Below are 21,275 nucleotides of genomic sequence, written 5' to 3'. Positions count from 1 at the left end.
GGGTTTATCTGTCCTGAATTCTGTGTGTTGAGAGCTCTTATCCGCACCAGTGCATATGCTCCGGTCTAACCGGATTTACACACGCTCTCACACACACACACACACACACACACACACAATCCTTACCACTCTTCCCATAGCAGCCTGAGGTGGTCTGCCAAAATGGTTCGCTACTCACTTGACCCCAAAAACCCCACAAAATCATGCAAATCAAGAGGGTCAAGCCTTCGGGTCCATTTTAAGACACCCGTGAAACTGCTTAGGCCCTCAGGTACGCATGTCCGGAAAGCCACCAAGTATTGGAAAGACATCACTGCAGAAGCAGCGTGTGCCCTTTGGACGTTACAATGGTGGCGTCGGAAGGTGTGCCCAGGCCAAGCAGTGAGGTTGGACCCAGGGTCAGTGGCCCAAAAAGAGTGCTGAGTTTTTGCTGCATGTGCTTAAAAACGCAGAGAGTAACGCTGAACTGAAGGGTGTCGATGGGGATTCTCTGGTCCCTGAGCACATCCAGGCCCCCAAGGTCCCCACCATGTAGCGTAGGAGCTCAGGGTCGGACCACTCCATCCATGAGCTCCCCCTGCCACACTGAGATGATCCCGGCGGAAAAGGAAGAGATTCCTCCTAAACCAGAAGAGGGGGTTGCACAGAAGGGAAAAGATCTCCCAGAAGAAACTGAGGAAGCAAAATGTCTGGCTCGGGAATAAATTAAGCTTAAAATAAAATAAAATAAAAATACTTCCCGTTACCCTGGGCCACGTACATCTATATTTCAGACTATTTTGCTAAAGGCTTGTGACAACCATGAGATTAACAGTGTGACCCACGGGTTATGACTCCATTTGAAAACCAGGGATCTAGACTGATGGCACGTTACAGGTGCAGAAGCTGGCTCCTAAATGTGCAGCCGTGCCTGCACCCCAGCACTATAGGCATCTAGGGCTGGGTAAGTCTCTGTGGTGGGGGCTGCCCGGTGTACTGCAGATCTGCCCATTAAATGCCACGAGCAAACCACCACAACCAGCCCACCCACCTCCCACATTTATGACAACCATCATTTTTTGTCTTCAGACACGACCAAATGTCCCCTCAGGGTAGGGGGAAATCGCCCGACTGAACTGTATTGGTTTACACTGGCGGCAGCGCCAACCTCACACACAGCGGTTCTGACTCCAAACCTTAAGGTGCCTCCCGGGGCAGCGGTGGCTCTGTATTCGGTTAACCACTGACACCGTGACTCTAAGGTAGCCCTGTGGCCTGTTTGTCTTGCTCTCAATCCTCGAGGGACAAAGGGGGTGTGGTGAAGCTCACCCGTAGGAAGATGAGCCTCTAGAAAGGACTAGTGGGCCCAAGAGGGACTGCCACACTTCCCGACCCCCAAGTTAGCATTTTCTGTGATTCTAGGAGAAAGGGACCAGGTGTCCACCTAAGAGGCCAGAGCGCCCTAGTAAACGTCACCCTGTGCTTCTGCCTGGAATTCACTGATGGAGCCCCAACTGAAGGGCAAGGCCTGCCCGGCAAGTCAGAGAGAGAGAGAGAGGCCCTTCAGAAGCAAAGAGGCCGCTAGAAAACTGCCTCCATCCAAACTCTGAGAAACGGGACTCGTCTGACTTCTCCGTTTCACTGATGTAAAAAGGAGGCCACTGCTGGGGAAATGACTCAGGCGGTTGTGTGAGGATCTCTCTGGGGCTGGTTTGGGAGCAAGGTTCTGTAGCTCTGACTTAGGAAGAGCGGAGTCCAGGGAGCAGGAGGAGCCAGGATCCCTGTGGTCTGTTCCTGACCCCTGGACCGACAGGCCAGCCCCAAGACCTGTAGCTTTGGCCTCAGCCCCTGAACCCTGGATGACCAGGAGCCGGGATCAATGAAAGAGGCCTTCTCTTTGCACCAGGTGCTCCTTCTGCCGGAACACACACACCCTAACCAGGAAGGGACCAAGATCCTCTGGCACTCAGAGAGGAATGTGAATTTGCTATTCAAAGGCGAGGAAACCGGACATCTTTGGAGAACAATGAAGCAGATGGTGAGCAGGACAGAGTCGCGGAGGCATGGAAACTGAAACTGGAGCGTCCAGTGTGCTTGGTGGGCCTCGCTGCCGGGGCAAGCACCAACACCAGCTCAGCGTGCCCAGATCCAGCCTCCCTCAGATTATTCCTCTCCTCCCAGCACCCTGCCTGACACACAAACACCTCCACCACCACCTCTTTAACAGAGGGGTGAAAGAGTTAGCCCGCTGTGAATCAAAATACTAGAAACATAGCATCATTCAAGATTTAGTTTGTTGGAAATCCGAAATGTAACAACCCCCACCCTTGCAGTAAAAATTATTTTTAAGCTTAATCAGTAAGGATGTTCTAACTCAGGAAGGCAGTAAGCAGGCCATTAAGATAAGTGGCAGGCACGCAGCATTCCCCATTCAGATAAACAATGGTGCATGAGGCCTCAAGGGATGGCGGTCTGGTAAGTCTCAAAGAAATATAGGTATTGATGATTATTTCCTGTAATCATTGCAAAATCTGCTCTTTGTCACGTTTGCAGTATCAGTTGCTTCCTGTAATCATTGCAAAGTGTGCGCGTTGTCACATAGTTTGGGAGCTATAACTTGCTTGATTTTCACTGGATTTTTGATGCAGTTTGGAGGTAGCAAACCCCACTGTTTCTTTCTGTCTCAAGCTTGCAGAATCAACAGTTTTTCAAATCAACCTGAGGTCTTTGGCCGAAACCATGACAGGCAATTCCAGACCCTTGTTCACAGCAATACTTCCTCTCCCATGGTAGTAACAGAACTTTTGGTGAAAATCAAACCAATCTACGTTAAAGTGCGATTGGTGTATAACCTGGTGTAGGTCATGCCTACTAGGAAACTGACACTTGGTGAGAGCAAATTATTCTAAGAAGAGTCAGGAATGTCACGGAGCTATTTTGAGACAGAGAGCTTGTCCACAGCGCTTCAGATTCTTCCCCAGCCATTGAAGCCTAGGAAAGATTGTACCCCTGGAGTACCCCTGTGTGAATGTGATGGGGAGACATAGATAATTTACATTACTCTGATAGAAATATCCACAGGATACAGCAACACCTGGTTCCCATCCATGTTGCAGGCGGTAAGTTGGCTGTTTTCATGACTAATGTTTGGGTCACTTCACACCACCAAAGACGTTCTCTCATTTGACCCTCACTGCATCTCCCTTTTAGAGATTAGAAAATGGGGCTATAAGAGCCACCAATAAAATGATCTTAAAAATAATAATAAAAATGGGGTGCACAGACATGGGATGGCTTTCCCAAAGACACAGTGAAGTGGAAGAATTCAAACCAGAGCACAAGTTTTCTGACCCCCATTGTGGCTTTGTTCTTGCTTATCATCCTTCTTGGAGGCAAGAGCCACCAGGTCCCAACCAGTAGTCATCAAGCGGCCTCTGACCCATGGCAACACCCTGTGTGTCCGAGTAGAACTGGGCTCCCCAGGATTTCCAGTGTCTGCTTTCTCAGAAGTGGATCGCCACGCCTTTCTCCTGAGGCACTTCTGGGTGAATGCAAGGCTCCAATCTTTTATTAACCAAGTGCATTCAGCACTGGAAACTCTGCCCAGTACCCAGAAATGGAAAATAAATGTGCAAGTTGAATGCGCCCGCCCGTGCTGCAGAAGCTCTTAGTAGTCAGGCAGATCCAAGAGGACAGACAGTGACAGCTCACAAGGGTAGTCAGTTTCCCTGACCAGGAGGGCTACTTGGAAGTGAGAAGGGGGCTCTCCTTAGTATGAAGAAGGGACTTTTCCAACTTGTCCACTTGGCTTACTAACCCTAAATCTACATTTTGTCAATGGACTAAGGTTCCTTCCTTCCTTCCTCTCTCTTTCTTATGGTTTAGGTGAAACTACAGAGCAAATTAGTTTTCCATTCAGAAATTTATACACTTTTTGTTTTGGGACATTGGTTTCAATCCCCCTTGTGTAACAACACTAAAATTTCATTGGGTGTTTTTTACAAGGCCGTCTCTCAGGTAGGAAGCCTACCACAGAGATGAGTAATCAGATCCTGGTGTGAGATCAACAACCCCACCTCAGACCAACACAAATGTCTTCATAGCCTACTCCCTGTCCTCCTTCCTTGGGAACTCAAAATTCAAAGATTGGATAGGATGTTACTTCTTATTCCTTCCTTCAAAATTTTCCTAAAGTACACCAGCCTGTGTGATCTAAGGATTATAAATAATATCATCCAAATCTAAAGGAGGGATTTGGTACCAGCGCTCAAATTGTGAACACTTCCTTTGCAGAAGGATGTGGATGACAGTGGAAGCCCAAAATGCATTTGCAGGATCCATGCGTGGATTAAGCCTCTGGTGAATCCTCTCTGATTATAATTGAGGACTGTGAACAGCCCTGTTATCAGAGTGGGAGCATTGTAAAGCCTATTATGGCAGGCATAATTAGGCTAAAATGTAATGTCTTATCATTTGATCCCCCTTTTGAGCCATTTTAAAAGCTATTCCAGTTTTTGTTTTTAAGTGAAGGGAAAATATATATGGACTAAACCCATAGGAATCCCCTCTGACCATGGATCAGGGATGTCAATAGCCTTGCTGTCACGCAGAATGCATTACAAAGTATATTGTTGCAGATGCAGTTAGGTTAAAATTTAGCACCCTATCATCTGATCTTCCTTCCAATCCATTTAATTTTTTTCAATTTTTAAAAATTTTCTGCTTTCTTTTCCATTGAAGTTTTTATCGGTTTTCCTGTGTTATTATTAGTTTTGTTTTTCGGGTATTTAAAAAAATATTTTTCTGTATATGAAATCCAGAATATATAAACCTACAAAGACAATAACTGGATTAATGCTTTTTTAAGGATATAGCAAGGGAGATTGGGGGAAAATCGGGGAGCTAATAATGAGGACAAAAATGAAGAGAATGTTTTAAAACTGATCATGGTAATGATTGTACAACTCTTCTTGATGTGATTGAACTATTGAATTGTACGATATGTGAATTATATGCCAATAAAACCGTTGGAAAAAGTCTGTTGAAAAAAATCTTACTGACATCCCTATGCCAGAAATAGATATTTTGATTTCTCTATACATATATAGAAATAGAAATATATAAACAGTTTATCTATAAGCAGATATATATATATATATATATATATATATATATATATACTTTTATATGTGTATCTAAATATATCGCTTTGTCCGTTCATCGGGTTTTACATATACAATTCCATGGCATTAACCATGTTCATCATGTGCGATCGTAACCACTGCACCTAGGATCTTTAAGGTGGGGAAATGTTGGTTTGGAAGGAGCTGAGCCTTCCATTTCCCAAGGAAGGTGACGGGTCCTTTTACCTGCAGCTGCTCTCTCAAGTCAGTCTTCGGCTATAGCTTCTGAATTCAGTGGGGCCCCGAAGCTCAGTGTTCAAGTGGCTTCCTTGACTGTGACACCCTTGGATGTCTCTGGCCCTTCCCACCTCCCATTTGCTAACCATGGCCCAAACCACCTTGCCTCCCACCTCTTTCCCTCTCAGGATGATTTCAGTAAAGTGCAAATCCCTTCTCAACACTTCCCTGCTGCACAACACGTGACACTTGTTCTTTGTTGTCTGCTGGGTTCAAAGAACATGCTCGATCAGATTTCACGACTCTACACTCTCACCCTGTAGCCCAGCCTTCCATCCCACTCGTCTCCAGCCCAGTGGTCCTCAAAGCTTACAGCAGCATCAGCTGGGAAACTGTTAGCAATGCAACTGTGTGGGCCCTTGTGCTCTTGAGCCTTAACCCACGCCATCTGTGTTCAACACAGCGCATCATTGAGGGTTCTCCAGGTGATCCTGATGCTAATCCAAGAGTTTCAGGACCAGCCACTCCAGCCACAACAGCTACTCAGTGGCCTCTTATTGAGTATAAGTAAATGTGGCTCCTACCAGCCTCATCCTCTGCTCATCTCAGCCCACTGCCTGGAGCACCATCCCCAGTCCTCCCTGTTCAACCTAAGCCCCTGGCCCAAGATTCCTCACATACTGTAGGCTTCCTTCATGAAATTAGTGTATATCGATGTCTCCTTGGGCACAAAAGAGTACCGTGCTGCACGGTCCCCTCAGCAGCCAATGACTACAGAGACTGCATGAGCCCAGCACCAGGAACCAAGGAGGCATGAGACCTCTTGCACCATCCTTTCCCTGGAAGGACTCACAGAGCAATAAGAAAAATGGCAGTGCATTGAAATCATGACTGGGACAGATCTTCCAGCAGAGGAAGAGGACAAAGGCTGCCACCGAGGCAGGAGAATGGCATACCGAGGGCCATTTCAACTCGCTGAGCTCCCAAATAGAGCCTAGCCCACCCAGTACAGGCCCACTGAGGAGGCTGCACCCAGACTCGTGGACTAGTTGAGTCACCACTCCACAAATCCTGCCGCCTGCATCTCAGGCAAGAGTCTGGTGAGTCATTTGTTCCCACCTTTTACTCTCCAAGGCTTTGCTGTTTCCTTCCCTCACTAGTGCGCTGATTCCAACTCAGGGCAACCCTGCGAGTGCCAGAGCAGACCTGTGGTCCGCAGGGCTTTCCGTGCGCTGTTGGGAGTAGACAGCCACGCCTTTCTTCCAAGGAGCCTCAGGTGGACTCAAACCTCCCACCTGGTGGTTAGCAGTCACGTGCACCCAGACTCCCACACAACACACGCATCCGATTTGTTTTTAGAGTGTATCGCTCACCAGCCCAGTCCTCCCTCACGCCCTGCTCCCAGGCCTTCCTTGAGAGATACCCTCTCTGCTCAGCACAGAGTCAAATGCCTTCAACCGGAGACGTGGGATGCCAGTCTAGCTTCTCCCGCTATTATCTGCCACGCCTTACACACAAGCTCCCTGGCCTTGGTTCCTCATATGGTAAACTCCAAAACTCACTCCCCTCAAATTGATGTGGAATTACAATGACCCTATAGAACAGGGCAGAACTGTGCTTGTGAGTTTCTAAGACTGTAACCTTTTACGGGAGTAGAAAGCCTCGTCTTTCTGCTGGTGGTTTCAAATTGCTGACCTTGCAGTTAGCAGCCCAATAGGGAACCACTATGCTCCGTCAACTCACTTCCCACTCACAGGGACCTTATAGGACCGAGCAGAACTGCAGCTTTGGCTGTAAATCTTGACAGAAGCAGAGAACCTTATGTTTCTTTCTTAAGCAGTGGACAGAGTTGAACTATTGACCTTGTGTTTAGCAGTCCCCACCCCCATGTACCCCTCACCGCCAACCAGAGCTCCTTATCTGGGGTCAGGGGGTGCTCAATGTAAAGTGAAATCAGTTGCATTGAATTGTTACCGATTCCGGCATGGCAAATCCATGTGTGTCAGAGGTCGCTGTGCTTGAGTTTTCAATGGCTGTGGTTTTTTTAATAGTTTTTATTGGCATATAATTCAAGAAGAGTTGTGCAATCATCACCACAATCAATTTTAGAACATTTCCTTCTCTCCTGTACTCAGAGCTGTCAACTCCCTATTTCTATTCTCCCTCCACCTCCCCTGCCTTCCCTCTAGGTAATTACTAATCCAGTTCCTGTCTTTATAGATGTAGCTATCCTGGATTTCAACTAAAGACAGTCACATAAAACAAAAACAAGAAACCAAACGAGGACAATGACAAAATAAACCATAGAAAAACCTCAATAGAAAAGAAAGCAGAGAGAGAATTCCAATTTCGCCACATCCCCTCCCACATTTGTTGTTCTATTTTTGTTTTTAAATTGGACTATCCCTTGGGTGTAAACTGTTATCGCATCAATGTTTTCCTTTGAAGCACTCAGATGGCTAATATTTCTCCTGGATCTTTAGCATTTCCTCATGTGTTTGTTAGCCTTTTGTATGTCACCCTTGGGAATTTTTCTTTTTTTTCAGTTTTCAGTGCTTTTTTAAAAAATAATTTTATTGGTGGTCCCTACAACTCTTATCACAATCCATCCATCCATTGTGTCAAGCACATTTGTACATTTGTTGACATCAACATTCTCAAAACATTTGCTTTCTACTTGAGCCCTTAATATCAGCTCCTCATTTTCCCTTCCTTCCCTGCTCCCTGCTCCCCCATGAACCCTTGATAATTTATAAATTATTATTTTGTCCTATTAGACCATCTGACGTCACCCTTCACCCACTTCTCCACTGTCTGTCCCCCAGGGAGGAGGTCACATGTAGATCCTTGTAATCTGTTCCCCCTTTCTCCCTCACCTTCCCTCCACCCTCCTGGTATCACTACTCTCACCACTGGTCCTGAAGAGATCATCTGTCCTGGATTCCCTGTGTTACTAGCTCCTGTCTGTACCAGTGTACATCCTCTGGTCCAGCCGGATTTGTAAGGCAGAATTGGGATCATGATAGTGGGGGAGGGGAGGGGAAGTATTCAAGAACTAGAAGAAAGTTGTATGTTACATTATTGCTACACTGCACCCTGACTGGCTCATCTCTTCCCTGCGGCCTCTCTGCAAGGGATGTCCCATTTCCCACAGATGGGCCCTGGGTCCCCACTCCACACGCCCCCTCATTCACAATGCTATGATTTTGGGGGGGGGTGTGTGTCTTTGATATGGCTGTGTTTTTTCAGTAGGAGATCGCCAGGCTCCTTCCAAGGGGCCTCTAGGTAGACTCAAACCACGAACTTTTCCATTAGCAGCTGAGCACACTAACCATTCGCACCACCTGGGGTCCCCCAACAGAAAGCTGTCTGAATTACACAGGCCACCCAGGAAAGATTGATCTGTCCCTTTTGCAAAGAGCTGTCTGCGCTACAGTTTCTACCCATCCCATGATGCAGCAGAGCTCCCAGAGCAATGGCCACGCAACCAGTGGAGGAGCCGGGCAATGCGTTCAATTCCAGTAGGCTCCCCTAGGGAGAGACCAAATGGAAAGGGCCATTCCCTGCCATGTTCCCAGCAGTGATCTGCCAGCTCATGGTAATAGGGATTCTCCCCCACTCCCCACCTGCCACCCGCACACCAGGCCTGAGCTCAGATGCCCCCATCTGGATTCCTCCTCCAGGGCCCTGGACTCACCGATAAGTGAGAAGGAGTGCTTCTGACAGTCTCCAGCCAGCAGGTAACTACAGTCCCCCGCAAAGCTGTACATGCTCTCGTCCAAGGTGTTGATGAAGTCATCTCCGAAAAGGCTGCACCGGCCGGTGGTCAGCTGGCCCACAGTCCCTTCCGTGCCAAGAGGCCCTGCAGGGAGAGACCACAGGTGAGCCCCGCTAGAAGCCCCAGTCCAAACCACTCTGGCCTTGTAGAAATGGCTGAGCCAGACAGGAATTGGACTGTGAGGACACGCTCTCTCGTGGGACTACATGAGACTAAAGCCGACTCTTTCAACCCTCACATATGACACGGGACTCCTCGTGATCATGGAGCAGGGCTTTGTCCTCCACTTGAGTGACGTTCATTGAGTGGTTTAGAAAGGAGGCGTGCTCATGACACAACAATTGGAGACTATGCGAGGGGGACAGCTCAGAGAAGACCTGGACTTCGTCTGTAAAGCCCACCATCCAGAGACCATACAATGAACCCATCAGCACTTACCTGCCCATGCTAGCTCACCGCATATCAGGGGGCTCCAAAGAGTTTGTGGGGAAACCCCATTCCTTTTCCATTCCATTTGTCCAGGCACTTTCTGAAGCACCCTGATAGACGGTGATGGATTTTTTACAACCTTGCAGTCATACTACTGTGTTCTTCCACACACTTGCAATAACACTAGAAATAGTACATAGTGTGCCAAGTTTATTATCCCCCCTTTGCCTCAATATACTATGAAGATTTTATCATGCCACTGTCTATGCTTCCAAACGTGATTTTAATGGCCGCAATATATGAGGGAATTAAAAGTTCATGAAACAACAGGATTAAAAGATCATGGAACTGTTCCACAACATTTTTGACATACCCCTTCTTATTTGTCATCTGAATATATATTGCCTAATCTTCTGTTGTTAAGGTCTTAGTATTTTACTGCAGTATCTGATAGAAGTCGATTGCAATGAGCACCCTTGTACATAAATCGACCTACATATCTTGAAGCAATTAAAGTGCAACAGATCAGCCAGTGTGCCCGACACACAGAAGGGATGTTGTAGGAAGTGTTAGCTTCCTGGTGGTAATATGTTAATTCTGGAGGGGCTCTCCTGCCACCCTCATTCAGTGTGTGTGTGTGTGTGTGTGTGTGTGTGTGTGTGTGTGTGCCGGCCAATGGGGAACTACAGCAGTAATGTCTAAGTGCTCTGGGCCATTGGGATAGGACACACCTAGTAGGCAGATGCTGAGGGTGTAACAAATGTATCCTTTGTCTCAGACCAGCTCATGAGCAGCAGGCTGGATGCTGCTGCCCCACTGGGTCTAAGTGGAGACCGGCCACCACCAGGAGAGTGTCCTCTTAATAGTTGCAATGTAAGGAAAGCCATTCGGCCCAGTTGAAAGGACATGACAGTGTGACATCACTTATCTTGACCTCTCTGACCCTCAGTGTCTTCTGTTGAGGGAGATGACCTCCACCATCCTTATGAACACTAATCCTCTAGTCAACCTTGGGTTCCCTCTCTTTGCCCCACGTCCTCCCCCATCACACAGGACAGTCCTGTACGGCCCTCAGGTCCCCCACAAGAGGAGAAAATGTATGCAGGCACCTACTCCCTGGGAGATATGAGGCCAGGCCAGTGGGCTCTGCAGAACCTTCATGGTGCAATCAATCAGACCACACTCAACCCTAGCAGGCCCAGCTTGAATTTACCGCAGGTCATCTCAGACAGAGCCTCTGAGCCCCGGGAGAGGGAGCGGTTCTGAATGGCCCTGGGGATGGAGTGAGGAGTGAAACTGTCTTGGTAACTTACCTGACCAGGTGAAGATCAGTACAAGAAGCACCCTCAAAAGCCGGGCAGGAATCATCTGCAGAGAAGCAAGGGAAACGGACTGGTATTCGCCGGCCAGAGAGAGGGCAGCTGGTATGGGCTTCGGTCAATGCTTGAGATGGGAAATCTCTTTTTGAGAGCAAGAGAAAGGATTGATCCTCCCTGTACCTCATTTTCCCCTTGACATAAGTTCATCCAAGATCACTGGACCACACACACACAAAAATCTCCTGACAAGGCCCCAGTCAGAGTAATAGTGGCTGTGAGCCAGGGCCCCTGAGCTCCCTTCCCCAAACAGCAGACTAACAAAGGAAGCTCTTCCTTCTCCTCCATATTCCCCTGGCCACCCTGGCTTCACCCCGTTCCCTGCACTCTGGCAGCAACTCAGAGCGGGTGAGCATGTGGTCCCCTGCTGCTGCTTCATCCTCCTTCGGTGCTTGCAACAATCTTTGGAGAGTAGGGTCTGTCTTACACCTCGTTTGGACCACAGGCACCCCAACGTAAGGACCTTTGATTTAAGGGTTTGTGCCCTGTACCTTGAGAGCTATCCAAGCTGGGGCAGCCTCACATGGTGCCCAGCACCGAGGAGAGCTCAATGTTTGCTGAGTTGCTCTGACCAACAAACAGGACGTCCCGGACAGCAGGCAGGGTGTGATCAACTTACCCCACTGCGGGACCCTCCCAGAGAGGGACAGTAGTCCTTGTGTGATACAGCATGCACACACACACACCCCCCAAATACCTATGCTCCCCACTACAGCCTCTCTCCTCTAAAGAAGGTGCTAAATTATCGAGGAGTCCATTCAGGGACTCCGTTCCCCACTGCTGCTCCCACAGCCAAACAGTGAGAGAAGTGCCCGAGGAAGACAGACCCTGATGCCCAGCTATGACTGAGACCTGGTGTGGTGAGTGACTTCCAAGAAGTCAGTATTGAAAACCTTCCATATGAGGCCTAATGCCCAACAATTACCCTAACGCAAAAATGAAAAGGTAAGGGAGGGGGCAGAAAACTAGATGACTGAAAGCAGAATACACAGAATGGAATTGATAAGAAAGTTTTACACACTGTGGAGGGGGAAATCTAACCAATATTACTGGAGAAACAGTTCAGTGGGCACCTCATTTGCTGTGCTAACTCCCACCATGAACACCAGCTGGCAACACCCAGGTATATCTGGCTGCTCCCCGGAGATCCACTGTCACTTAAGTCTCAACTGAATCAAGGCTTACCAAACAGTACAACCCACTGATTGAGCAAAAGGAGCCATGGGGTTCCCCTGGGGCAAGTTAGGGATGAGAATGTTTTAGGATTGCCCCTAGTTTTGAATGCCTCCCCGTCCCAAACAAAGCCCTCTAGTCCAAGTGATGGAGAGACCCAGCTCCCTAGGAAAGGATCAGTCTTGCTGCTTCTTCCCATATTAAGTCAGCTTCCCTCCCAGAAGACCATACCTTTTCCCTGCAATGCAGGGGCTGTGCGTGCCCCCAAGTTCTCTTGGGAAACAGCCTCACGAGGGTGCACGGCCTGTCAGGTCCCTAAGCCATGCTCCTTAGCAACTGCCGAGGCTGGGTCAGAAGTGCAGCCACTCTGAAGTGACTTGCTATGGGAGTCCCTGCTCCCGGCGTCAAGATAAAGTCCAAGTTGTGACGTCCACCAAGCCAACCCCCTGCCCTCCCCTTTCCCCCACCACAATAGCTGTGAGCTGCCACAACAGGGGACTGGCCTCCTCTTAATTGCCAAGAGGAAACAATGAAAGGAAATGGTATTAGAAACCCGCCAAACGGATAAGTTCAGTGGGAGACCTCTTGGCAGCTGTCTTAATGAGCTGCCGGGCACCTCCATCCACCCTGACATGCCCATGCCCAATCCAGCCCCTCCTGGAGTCCCCCAGGCAGAAAGACTGACAAGGAAGTCTGATAAAGCCCCGGGCAGCTGGTCTGGGTCAGCTTCTGAATCTAAATTCCCGGGCTGGACTCTGGGAAAGTTTGTGAAAAACATCTCAACCTGAGCCAATTCAGCACCGTGTTCGGAGAAAAGCAGACGCTGCACTTTCCTGTTCACACTAGGTGTGAAAGATCCTGTCCGAGCCCCTGACAAACACAGTCACATTGGGTCTCGGCCAGGGCTTACTGAACAGGTTCAAAATGAGGGTCCTGGTCACATGCCCAGACCTTTGTCCCGTGATGGGGTGGGGTGGTTTGATTCTAACACCTATGTCAAACACTCTACCCCACTTCTGCTATGCTGGTTCCTCAGCTCATCACACACACACACACACACACACACACACACACACACACACACACCAATCTTTCTTCCAAAACTCCCATCCTCAAAAGCCCGATTCTCTGCAGCATCTGCTAAATTAATCTCTGCTAAAAGGGATAGTTGATAAGCTAGACAGGGAAAGTGACTTATTCATTCATAGTGGGATTCCAGACACTAAGGAATATTCAGCAATAGGAACCCACCTCATTGCCTCTCACAAAACATTGCCTTCCCTAAGAGTCTGGAAAAGCGTAATGTGCCCAGCCTGCTCCTCCCTGCCACAAACACATCCTTCAGCCTCTGTGACTCCCTTAACCACCCCAAGAGACGGAGAGAAAAGTTTCCAAGAAAGAAAAATGCTCAAATGTTACACAGTAAAAGAGACAGAATTAACACACTCGAGTAGAAAAAGTACTTAAGGGTGTCCATTTTCAGCATTAAAAAAACAAAACAAAAACTAGGTAACATGGAAATCCTCACGCAACAAAATCCCTGGACATGATCTGTCAAGTATCACCAGTGTTTCTGTGACATACGCAGCCTGAGCTGGGAGACAAGGCAGGACGGTCTCCAAGGGTCCCCAGGGAAGAGGAAGGAGCCATTCCGTATGAAGCAACACACGACTACGGGCATAGACAACCTGGGTACCTTCCAAGTCGAAACTGACCATTTCAAGAAGGTTTGGGGCCTGCACTAGGCCCAGAACCAGAAAGGAGACCCCTGCCTGGAACTTCAACTTCTTCACCTAAAAGTTTGTCTGTCCCCATCTCTTGTGGTTGTTGTTAAGGGCCGTGAAAGTGGTACTCACACACCACAGTCCTAGGTCCAGCAGAATGAAACACTGCGTGGGTGGTCCTGTCCAGGCCTGGCAATCACTGCTCTCTCGGCTGCAGCCCCCTGGGGCAGCCACTGCGTCAATCCATCTTAGTGAGTCTTCCTCAGTGAGCCACGGCTCTTCTACTGGGCCAAGCATGGCTTCCTTCTCCAGGCACTGGTTCTCCAAAGAACATAAACAAACCCTTGACACCCTCACTCCTAAGGAATGCTCTGATTTGACTCTTCCAAGACGGAACAGTTCCTCTGGTACAGGGGTTCTCCACCTGCCTCCAGCTGCGACCCTTACACACAGCTCCTCCTGGTGGTGACCCCCAACCATAAAATTATTTTCGTTGCTACTTCATCGCTGTCATTTAGCTCCTGTTAAGAGTCGGGTGACCCCTGCAAATGGGTCGCGACCCACAGGTTGAGAACCGCTGGATAAAGGGGAGCCCATATTAAGGAGTTCAAAAGGAAAGAAAATGATTTGAAACTGATTGTGGTAGCAATTCTATCGTACCTCTTGATGTGATTGAACTGTGGGATGTTATGATATCTGTAAGAGCCCCCAATAAAATGGAAAAAAATGTAAATAAAATATTTTAAATCACAAATTAAAAAGCCCTTGAGAAAACAAGCCATCATAAGCAAGAATAAGCAGTCACAACAAAAAGCAGGAATGGATCCCCCCAGGATTTCAGATTACAAAAAAGTAAAAATGTTTAAAATTACAATAGCCCCAAAACCCTGAAACCAAAACTATAAAAGTACACAAGATCATGAGTAAAACACACACCCAGAGAAAATATTTCAGAAAAATCTTTGAGAAATGGAAATATATAGCAACGTCGTAGGAAATTTGAAATAACCACCCACAAAGCTTACAGAAAACCACTGAACATTTCTGAAGGAAATTTCTTGGAAAACAGAGCTGAGGAAATCACTGTGAATAAAGCACACAGAGATAAAGAGGGGATTTTGAAAGAGGCTCAAAAGCACGACAGAACAGGAAGAGCCGCTGAGACGAGCAACGCCTTAGTCTGCACGTCCCCAAAGCTGATGCTGAAAATGTTCCTGCAGGGCCTTTGTTTGGGAAGGTAGGAAACATTGTCAGGGCAGTGGAGTGACAGGAGAAAGGGTGAGCAGACAATGAAGGAGGTTTGTTACACCAGCACCCTAGGGGGTGCTTAATCCCCTATGCGGCTTAATCCCATGAGGAAACCGTGTACAACATATGCCTCCGAATTATCCCCGTCTTAGGCCAAGAGAACTGGGACATTCTGTACACTGGCTCCCATCCGTTGTTGTTAAAGGCCGCTCCCTGGGGAACACCGACTCCCCCAACAACTCTAGTCCTCAGGCAAAGAGGGGCAGTTACTAGCAATGTAGAAGAGGCACAGGAGAGGCTAAGGCCAGAGGGCTGTGGAAGGGAGGGCAGTGGCATGTGCCTTCCCTAATTAAATTGGCAATCAAAGGTAAGGCATCACAGAGATTCCTCACCACACCCACACCCCAGAAAATCAAACAATCCTTCATGAAAGAACCATGAAAGGAGGCATTTCCAAACAAAGGAAATGAAGCCCAGTAAGAAGGAGCCAAAAGAAATAATACACAAAGAAATTGATAAATATAAGATGGTAGTGCAGTCTTTTAATGCTTGGCTGCTGACCAAAAGGTCAATGGTTTGAAGCCACCAGCCACTGCACAGGAGAAAGAGGTGGCAGCCTGCTTGCATAAGGATCGTAGCCTTGACTCTGTCCAATAGAGCCACTATGATTCAGAACCAAATTGATGGCAGCAGGTTTGATTTGAGGTTTTAAAACACACGGGGAAAAAATAACAATGATAATGACAAATCAGAGAATTTTTTTGGAAAGAATGGACCAAAAGTCCAGACTGTCATAGCACCTGAGCAGGAGAATGGGAATGGGGAGATGCAGGTGGGAGTAAAAATATATTAAGGTCCTTATAACCCGGGTAGCACCAGAGTTAAGCATTTGGCCTCTATCTGAAAGGTTGGTGGTTCAAATCCACCCAGCAGTTCCCCACAAGACAAGAACTGGTGCTCTGCTCCTGTAAAGATGACAGCCTAGAAAACTCTATGAGACAGTTCTACTCCATCCCATGTGGCCACTGTGCGTTCCAATGGGCCCAGCAGCACCTAACACCACCACCAGCCTGGCGCAGCAGAAAGGCAGAAACCACAACCTTAGACTTGGTCAGGCAGAGAATGCCTAGCAAAGTGAATGGGAGACGACTAAAGCGTAGAATTGAATGTGTGTTTTACAAACCAGTAGAGAGAAAACTAGATTATTATCCAAGGGGTTGGGGGGGAATAGGACGAGTAGCACACAATATGATAGTACAAAAAATTAAACAGACCAATTAATCAAAAATAAAAAGATTTCCAGCTATGTTCCACAGATTGGCTTAAAGCTAAAGAACCCAACAAAAACTAAAAGGAATAGGAAGATAAGAGCAAATAGAAAAGTGTGTTAGTCTGGGTACGTTAGAGAAACAAATCCACAGACACTCATGTAGAAGAGAGAGTTTTTCATAAAGGTTAAGTGCATATCAAGAAAACATCACAACCCAGTGCTGCACAAACCCACAAGTCCAACATTAGCCCATATGTCCAACACCAATCCACAAAGTCCTCCTCCATCTCACAAAGCAGACACAATGATGCCGACTGCAGGAAGAAAGCCGAATCAGTGAATGTGTAGGCAGCGCTGGCAAGGGTCTCCACACGACCGCTCCAGCACCCAGGGTTGCATCGGGGTAGGTCCATATGGCTTCTCCTCAGTGATGTCTTGCAGGAAGTGAGCCTTGCCAGCTGAAGCAGGGAACTGGCTAAGGCAATTGCACCCTGGTCTGACAATCAGAAAGCAAGAGACCCGAGAACTCGAAAGGCAAGGCTCACTGAGCCTTTTATCCCTTCGCCCTTCAATTAACCCCACCTGTGTTTATCGGGCAGGTTGGCACAATAAACTAACTACCTCAAATAGACTTGAGGGGAAAGGTCATTGTAGAAATAAAATGAGTTCCTATGTCATGGGAAGGTTAATGCACCAAGAAGACATTCCTGGGCACTTGGTAATATGGTCTTAAACTATGTGAAGAACGAAACCCAAACGCACTGCCATGCAGTCGATTTCAGCTCATAGCGACCCTATAGGACAGGGTAGAAATGCCCCCTGTGGTTTTCCGAGGCTGTGAACCTTTACAGGAGCAGAAAACCTTACCTTTCCCACTGTATAAAGTTATTCTTTAACTAGAAAGGAATACTGATTAATTATGAAGCTAAACAGAAAAATCTTCAAGGAAAAGTTAACAACACCCATTTATAGAAAAGAAGCTAGCAAACATCTTAGAAATCTAAAAAAAAAGAAAGAAAGAAATGTTCTTGATCTGAGAAAAGACATCTAAGAAGAAACAGAGCAAACTTCATACTTTATGGTAATATATCTGGCCAATATATTTATTTTAAAAAAAAAGGAGGGGTGGGAAATATACGGAGGGGTAGGCAAAATGTGGTGTAGTCCAAAATAGTCATTATTTGAAGATATGAACGTCTACACAGAAAAATTCAAGAGAGACTGCGTAAGAGAATTTAATAAGAGTTATGAGTGTGAAGTCATGAAATCCCCAAGCCTCCCAATCATAGGCTTCTGCCTCGGGGCAGCATGTGGCACCCCATCTGAACTGGTTGGGGATTACTCACAAGGGGCCACACTGAAAGTCTAAGGCATAACAGGGACAGTGGGGCACTGGACCGCTCTGTCCCTGACTGCAGGAATAGCAGTGGGGACATTTAGGATGCTGACCTCTCAGACACGAATGCTGAAGACTAAAAGGCTGTGTGAGTTGCTAGGTAAGCGGGACTGGGAGATGCAGCTCTGAAGAAAGGAGGACTGGACTGATGGTGTATACCATGTCCTTCTCTCTGTTTAACAGAGGGAGATTCATCTGCTCTATGTCAGGATCCATGTTAGTCTTGTGACTCTTTATATGTTTGGGGGTTTTTTGTGTGTGTTTATTTATACAAGGTAGGCAGGATAGACAATCTTATGGAGACAGCAACTGGTCTGATGGTTCTGGGAGGAGAGGGGAGCAGAGTGGAGAGCCAACAATGATGGGTACAGAGGAATAGTAAGTGTTCTAAAATTGATGGTAATGGGGGGTGGGGGAGGGGTAAAAAAATTGATGGTAAGGAGGGTATAGCTTTTCTGGTTGTGTTTGATCAATTGAGTTGTATCTGAGGTGAATTACTGAGAGGTGAGTGACGGGTAAACATGATAGTGTGGCAGGAGGAAAAAAAGAGAAAGAGGAAAGAAGAAAAAATATATATGTAAATATATGAATATAGGTGTATTTGTTTATATATGTATATGCAAGGAAGCAATGGATGTTGGACCTCTACTTAAATCTTACCTCAGTACAAGAATGGTTTGTTCTAACATGTGGCATTTATTAAACTCACCTTCCTGACACGATCGTTCAAGACAAAATGGATGCATAAGTAAATGTGGAGTAGAATGCTGTTGGTGCCTGGCTATTAAAAAATATAGTGTCTGGGGTCTTAAAGGCTGGAAGTTAAACAAGCAGCCATCTAGCAGAGAAACAGCAAAGTCTACATGGAAGAAGCACACCAGCCTGTGTGATCATGAGGTGTCAAGAGGAAGAAGTATCAGAAGTTCAAACACAAGCAACCAAGTTGATATGAAGGAGCGTGGGTGTAGTGGAGACCCATGACCCACCTGTAAGGTAACTGGACAGTCCCTCTCAGAAAGGCCACATGGAAGGGATGATAATTCCAGGGTGGTGGTACAGCACTGATGAACCACATAACTATCCTCTAGTTCTCTAATATTTCCTCCCCTTACTATTATGGTTTTTGTTTTGTTTTACCCCATTAATCATGTTAGATTTGTGTATGTTAATTTGTATATTTAAGATCATTCAGTATATGAAATTCAAGATGGATAATAACCCTTCAGAAATAGTAATAGGAGTAATAGTACTCTGAAGGTATGGGAAGGGGATGAGGGAGGGGGAAAGAGGGAGCTGATCGCACTGATGACTATATAATGGCCATTCAATGGGATTGAACAACAGAATTATATGTGAATGGATGTATTGGATTATGTAAGATATGGCATACACAAAAAGAAAAAACTATTATGGGGGGAAATAAGCATTACTGGGGGTAGGATGGGGGAAGGAGGGGATAAGGGGAGCTATTTTCAAAGTGTTCAAGAAGAAAGAAAATGTTTCAAAACTGATTGTGGTAGCAATTGTACTATTCTGCTTGATGTGATTGAACTATGGAATGTTATGATATCTGTAAGAGCTCCCAATAAAGTAATTTTTAAATTTTTTAAGAGTTTATGAGTTTACTGAAACAAGAATAAGTTTGAAATTCTATTATGTTATTATTATATGTGCTGTAATTATAAAATGCAATCTTTAAAATTGTGAACAACACAGACTGTAAGATACTTAAGAATAAATATAATTAAAGCTAAGCATTAGCATTATGCAACAGAAAATAATAAATTTTGTTTCAAGGCATAAAAGATAATTCAACGGAGATGCCCACTGGCCATAGTTGATTCTCAATATTGTAAAGATACTTTGCTCACTGCCATTTAGTCGATCCCAAGCCATGCAACCCTTGAGGACAGGGTAGAACTGCTCTTGTGGATTTCTGAGACTGCAACTCTTCATAGAGTAGAAAGCCTCATCTTTCCCCTAGAGAGGGGCTAGTGCTTTAGAACATGTAACCAAATAGTCGTTCAAAGCATAATCCACTACACAGCAAGTGCTCCAATCAGAGATACCAAGGACCCTAAATCAGTTTATAAATTAAATGCAATCCCAATCCCCAGCTAACAGGGTTTCACACGGAGTTAAACAAGCTGAACAAAATCTCAAGAATCATCTAGGCAATTTGAAACTTACACGTTGTCAATAAAAGACAAACCGTCCAGAGCTGAAAAAACCTTTCAACCCACTGGTCCTCAGTGAAATGCGAAAACAAAACCACAATTAGTTATCCACCCAGCGAATTGGCAAGGATGTGGGGCTACTGGAACTTGTGTGTACTATTGTGAGAAGAACGAATGCTTTATCACTTGGGAGAACAATCTGGAAATATCTAATGAATTCAAAGATGGTCTTTCCTATAATATCCCAGCAATTGCAGTCCCCATGTGCACAAAGCACACACCCAGAATGTTTGTTCCAACAGTGTCTGTACCGCCCCCCCCCCAAATGTGTAAACAATTCAAGTGGACTTCAACAGAAGAATGGATAAATAACTCAGGCTACATTCCTCCTACGAAATACCAAACAGCGGTTAAAAATAATCCAAACTACATATACCAGCATGACTAGAATCTCAAAAACAAGAGCGAGTGGGGAACAAAGCCAATGCTAGAGGGTAGATAGAGTATGATACCATATAGATAGAGTTACAGAGTATGTAAAATAAAACTATGTATTATTGCTTATAGGAGCCCCGGTGATATAGTGGTTACATGTTGAGCTGCCATCCTTCTGGTCGACAGCTCAAAACCGCCAGCAGTTCCGTGAGGGAGAGACTGGACGTCCTACTCCCATAGATATTTACAGTCGGGCTAACTCACAGGGGCCACTATGAGTCAGCATTGACTCTATGGCAGTGAGTTGGGTTTTGATGATTATTGCTTATAAATATGTCTAATTGCAGTAAAGATATGAAAATAAGCATGGGTGTGATCACCACCAAATTCAGAATAGTTAAGACCTTTCCTTGTTTTATGCCTAAAATTATACCCCTTTATTATTGATAATATTTTTTTTGTCATTTACTAGCAAAAAAACCAGAGCAGTGGTGTTGTAATATTTGTTTCTTTGATTATTGAGTGACTGTTTTCTGTGTTGACTATCTTTCTGAATTCTTCTTTTGTGACTTTCCTACTCAGCTTTTAGCTTATTTTTAACTAAAATGCTTGCCTTTTACCACTGATTTATAACAGTTCTTCAGAGATGAGGAATATCAATCTTTTGCCCAAACTTTAATGAAAAGTAGGGGAAAAAAAGAGACTCAATAGAGAAATATTAATACCTTAAATATATGTATTATTATTATTATTTCTTCATCTCACATTAAGGTGCGAATGTTTTCCTCAGTTCTTCACTTCCCTTGATTTTTATGAATAGTGTTCCTGGTCATTGTCATTGTTTGTTGTGAGTCACAAAAGAAGTGAGTCACTTTCCATGTTACTTTTCCACTTTTTTTTTAAACATTTTATTAGGGGCTCAGACAACTC

At 45.9% G+C, this 21,275-nt stretch overlaps 1 protein-coding gene across 1 annotated transcript in view; it reads right to left on the bottom strand.

Moving 5' to 3' along the window:
* The window catches only part of VWF (von Willebrand factor), a 175,320-nt gene extending 162,866 nt beyond the window's left edge, over positions 1-12,454 (bottom strand). The window contains exons 1-3 of the mRNA XM_045296004.1: positions 12,327-12,454; positions 10,860-10,914; positions 9,037-9,201 (exon numbers count right to left, since the gene is read on the bottom strand). Of these exons, the coding sequence (XP_045151939.1) occupies positions 9,037-9,201; positions 10,860-10,914 (220 nt within the window). The 5' untranslated portion in view covers positions 12,327-12,454. The remainder of the gene's footprint in view (positions 1-9,036; positions 9,202-10,859; positions 10,915-12,326) is intronic.
* Positions 12,455-21,275: the final 8,821 nt, after the last annotated feature.

Source organism: Echinops telfairi, unplaced genomic scaffold, assembly GCF_000313985.2.
Source record: "Echinops telfairi isolate 266 unplaced genomic scaffold, ASM31398v2 ScPeMD7_7356;HRSCAF=8355, whole genome shotgun sequence".
Lineage (NCBI taxonomy): Eukaryota > Metazoa > Chordata > Mammalia > Afrosoricida > Tenrecidae > Echinops > Echinops telfairi.
The sequence above is the reverse complement of the archived record's forward strand: the minus strand, read 5'-3'. Positions and strand labels throughout refer to the sequence as shown.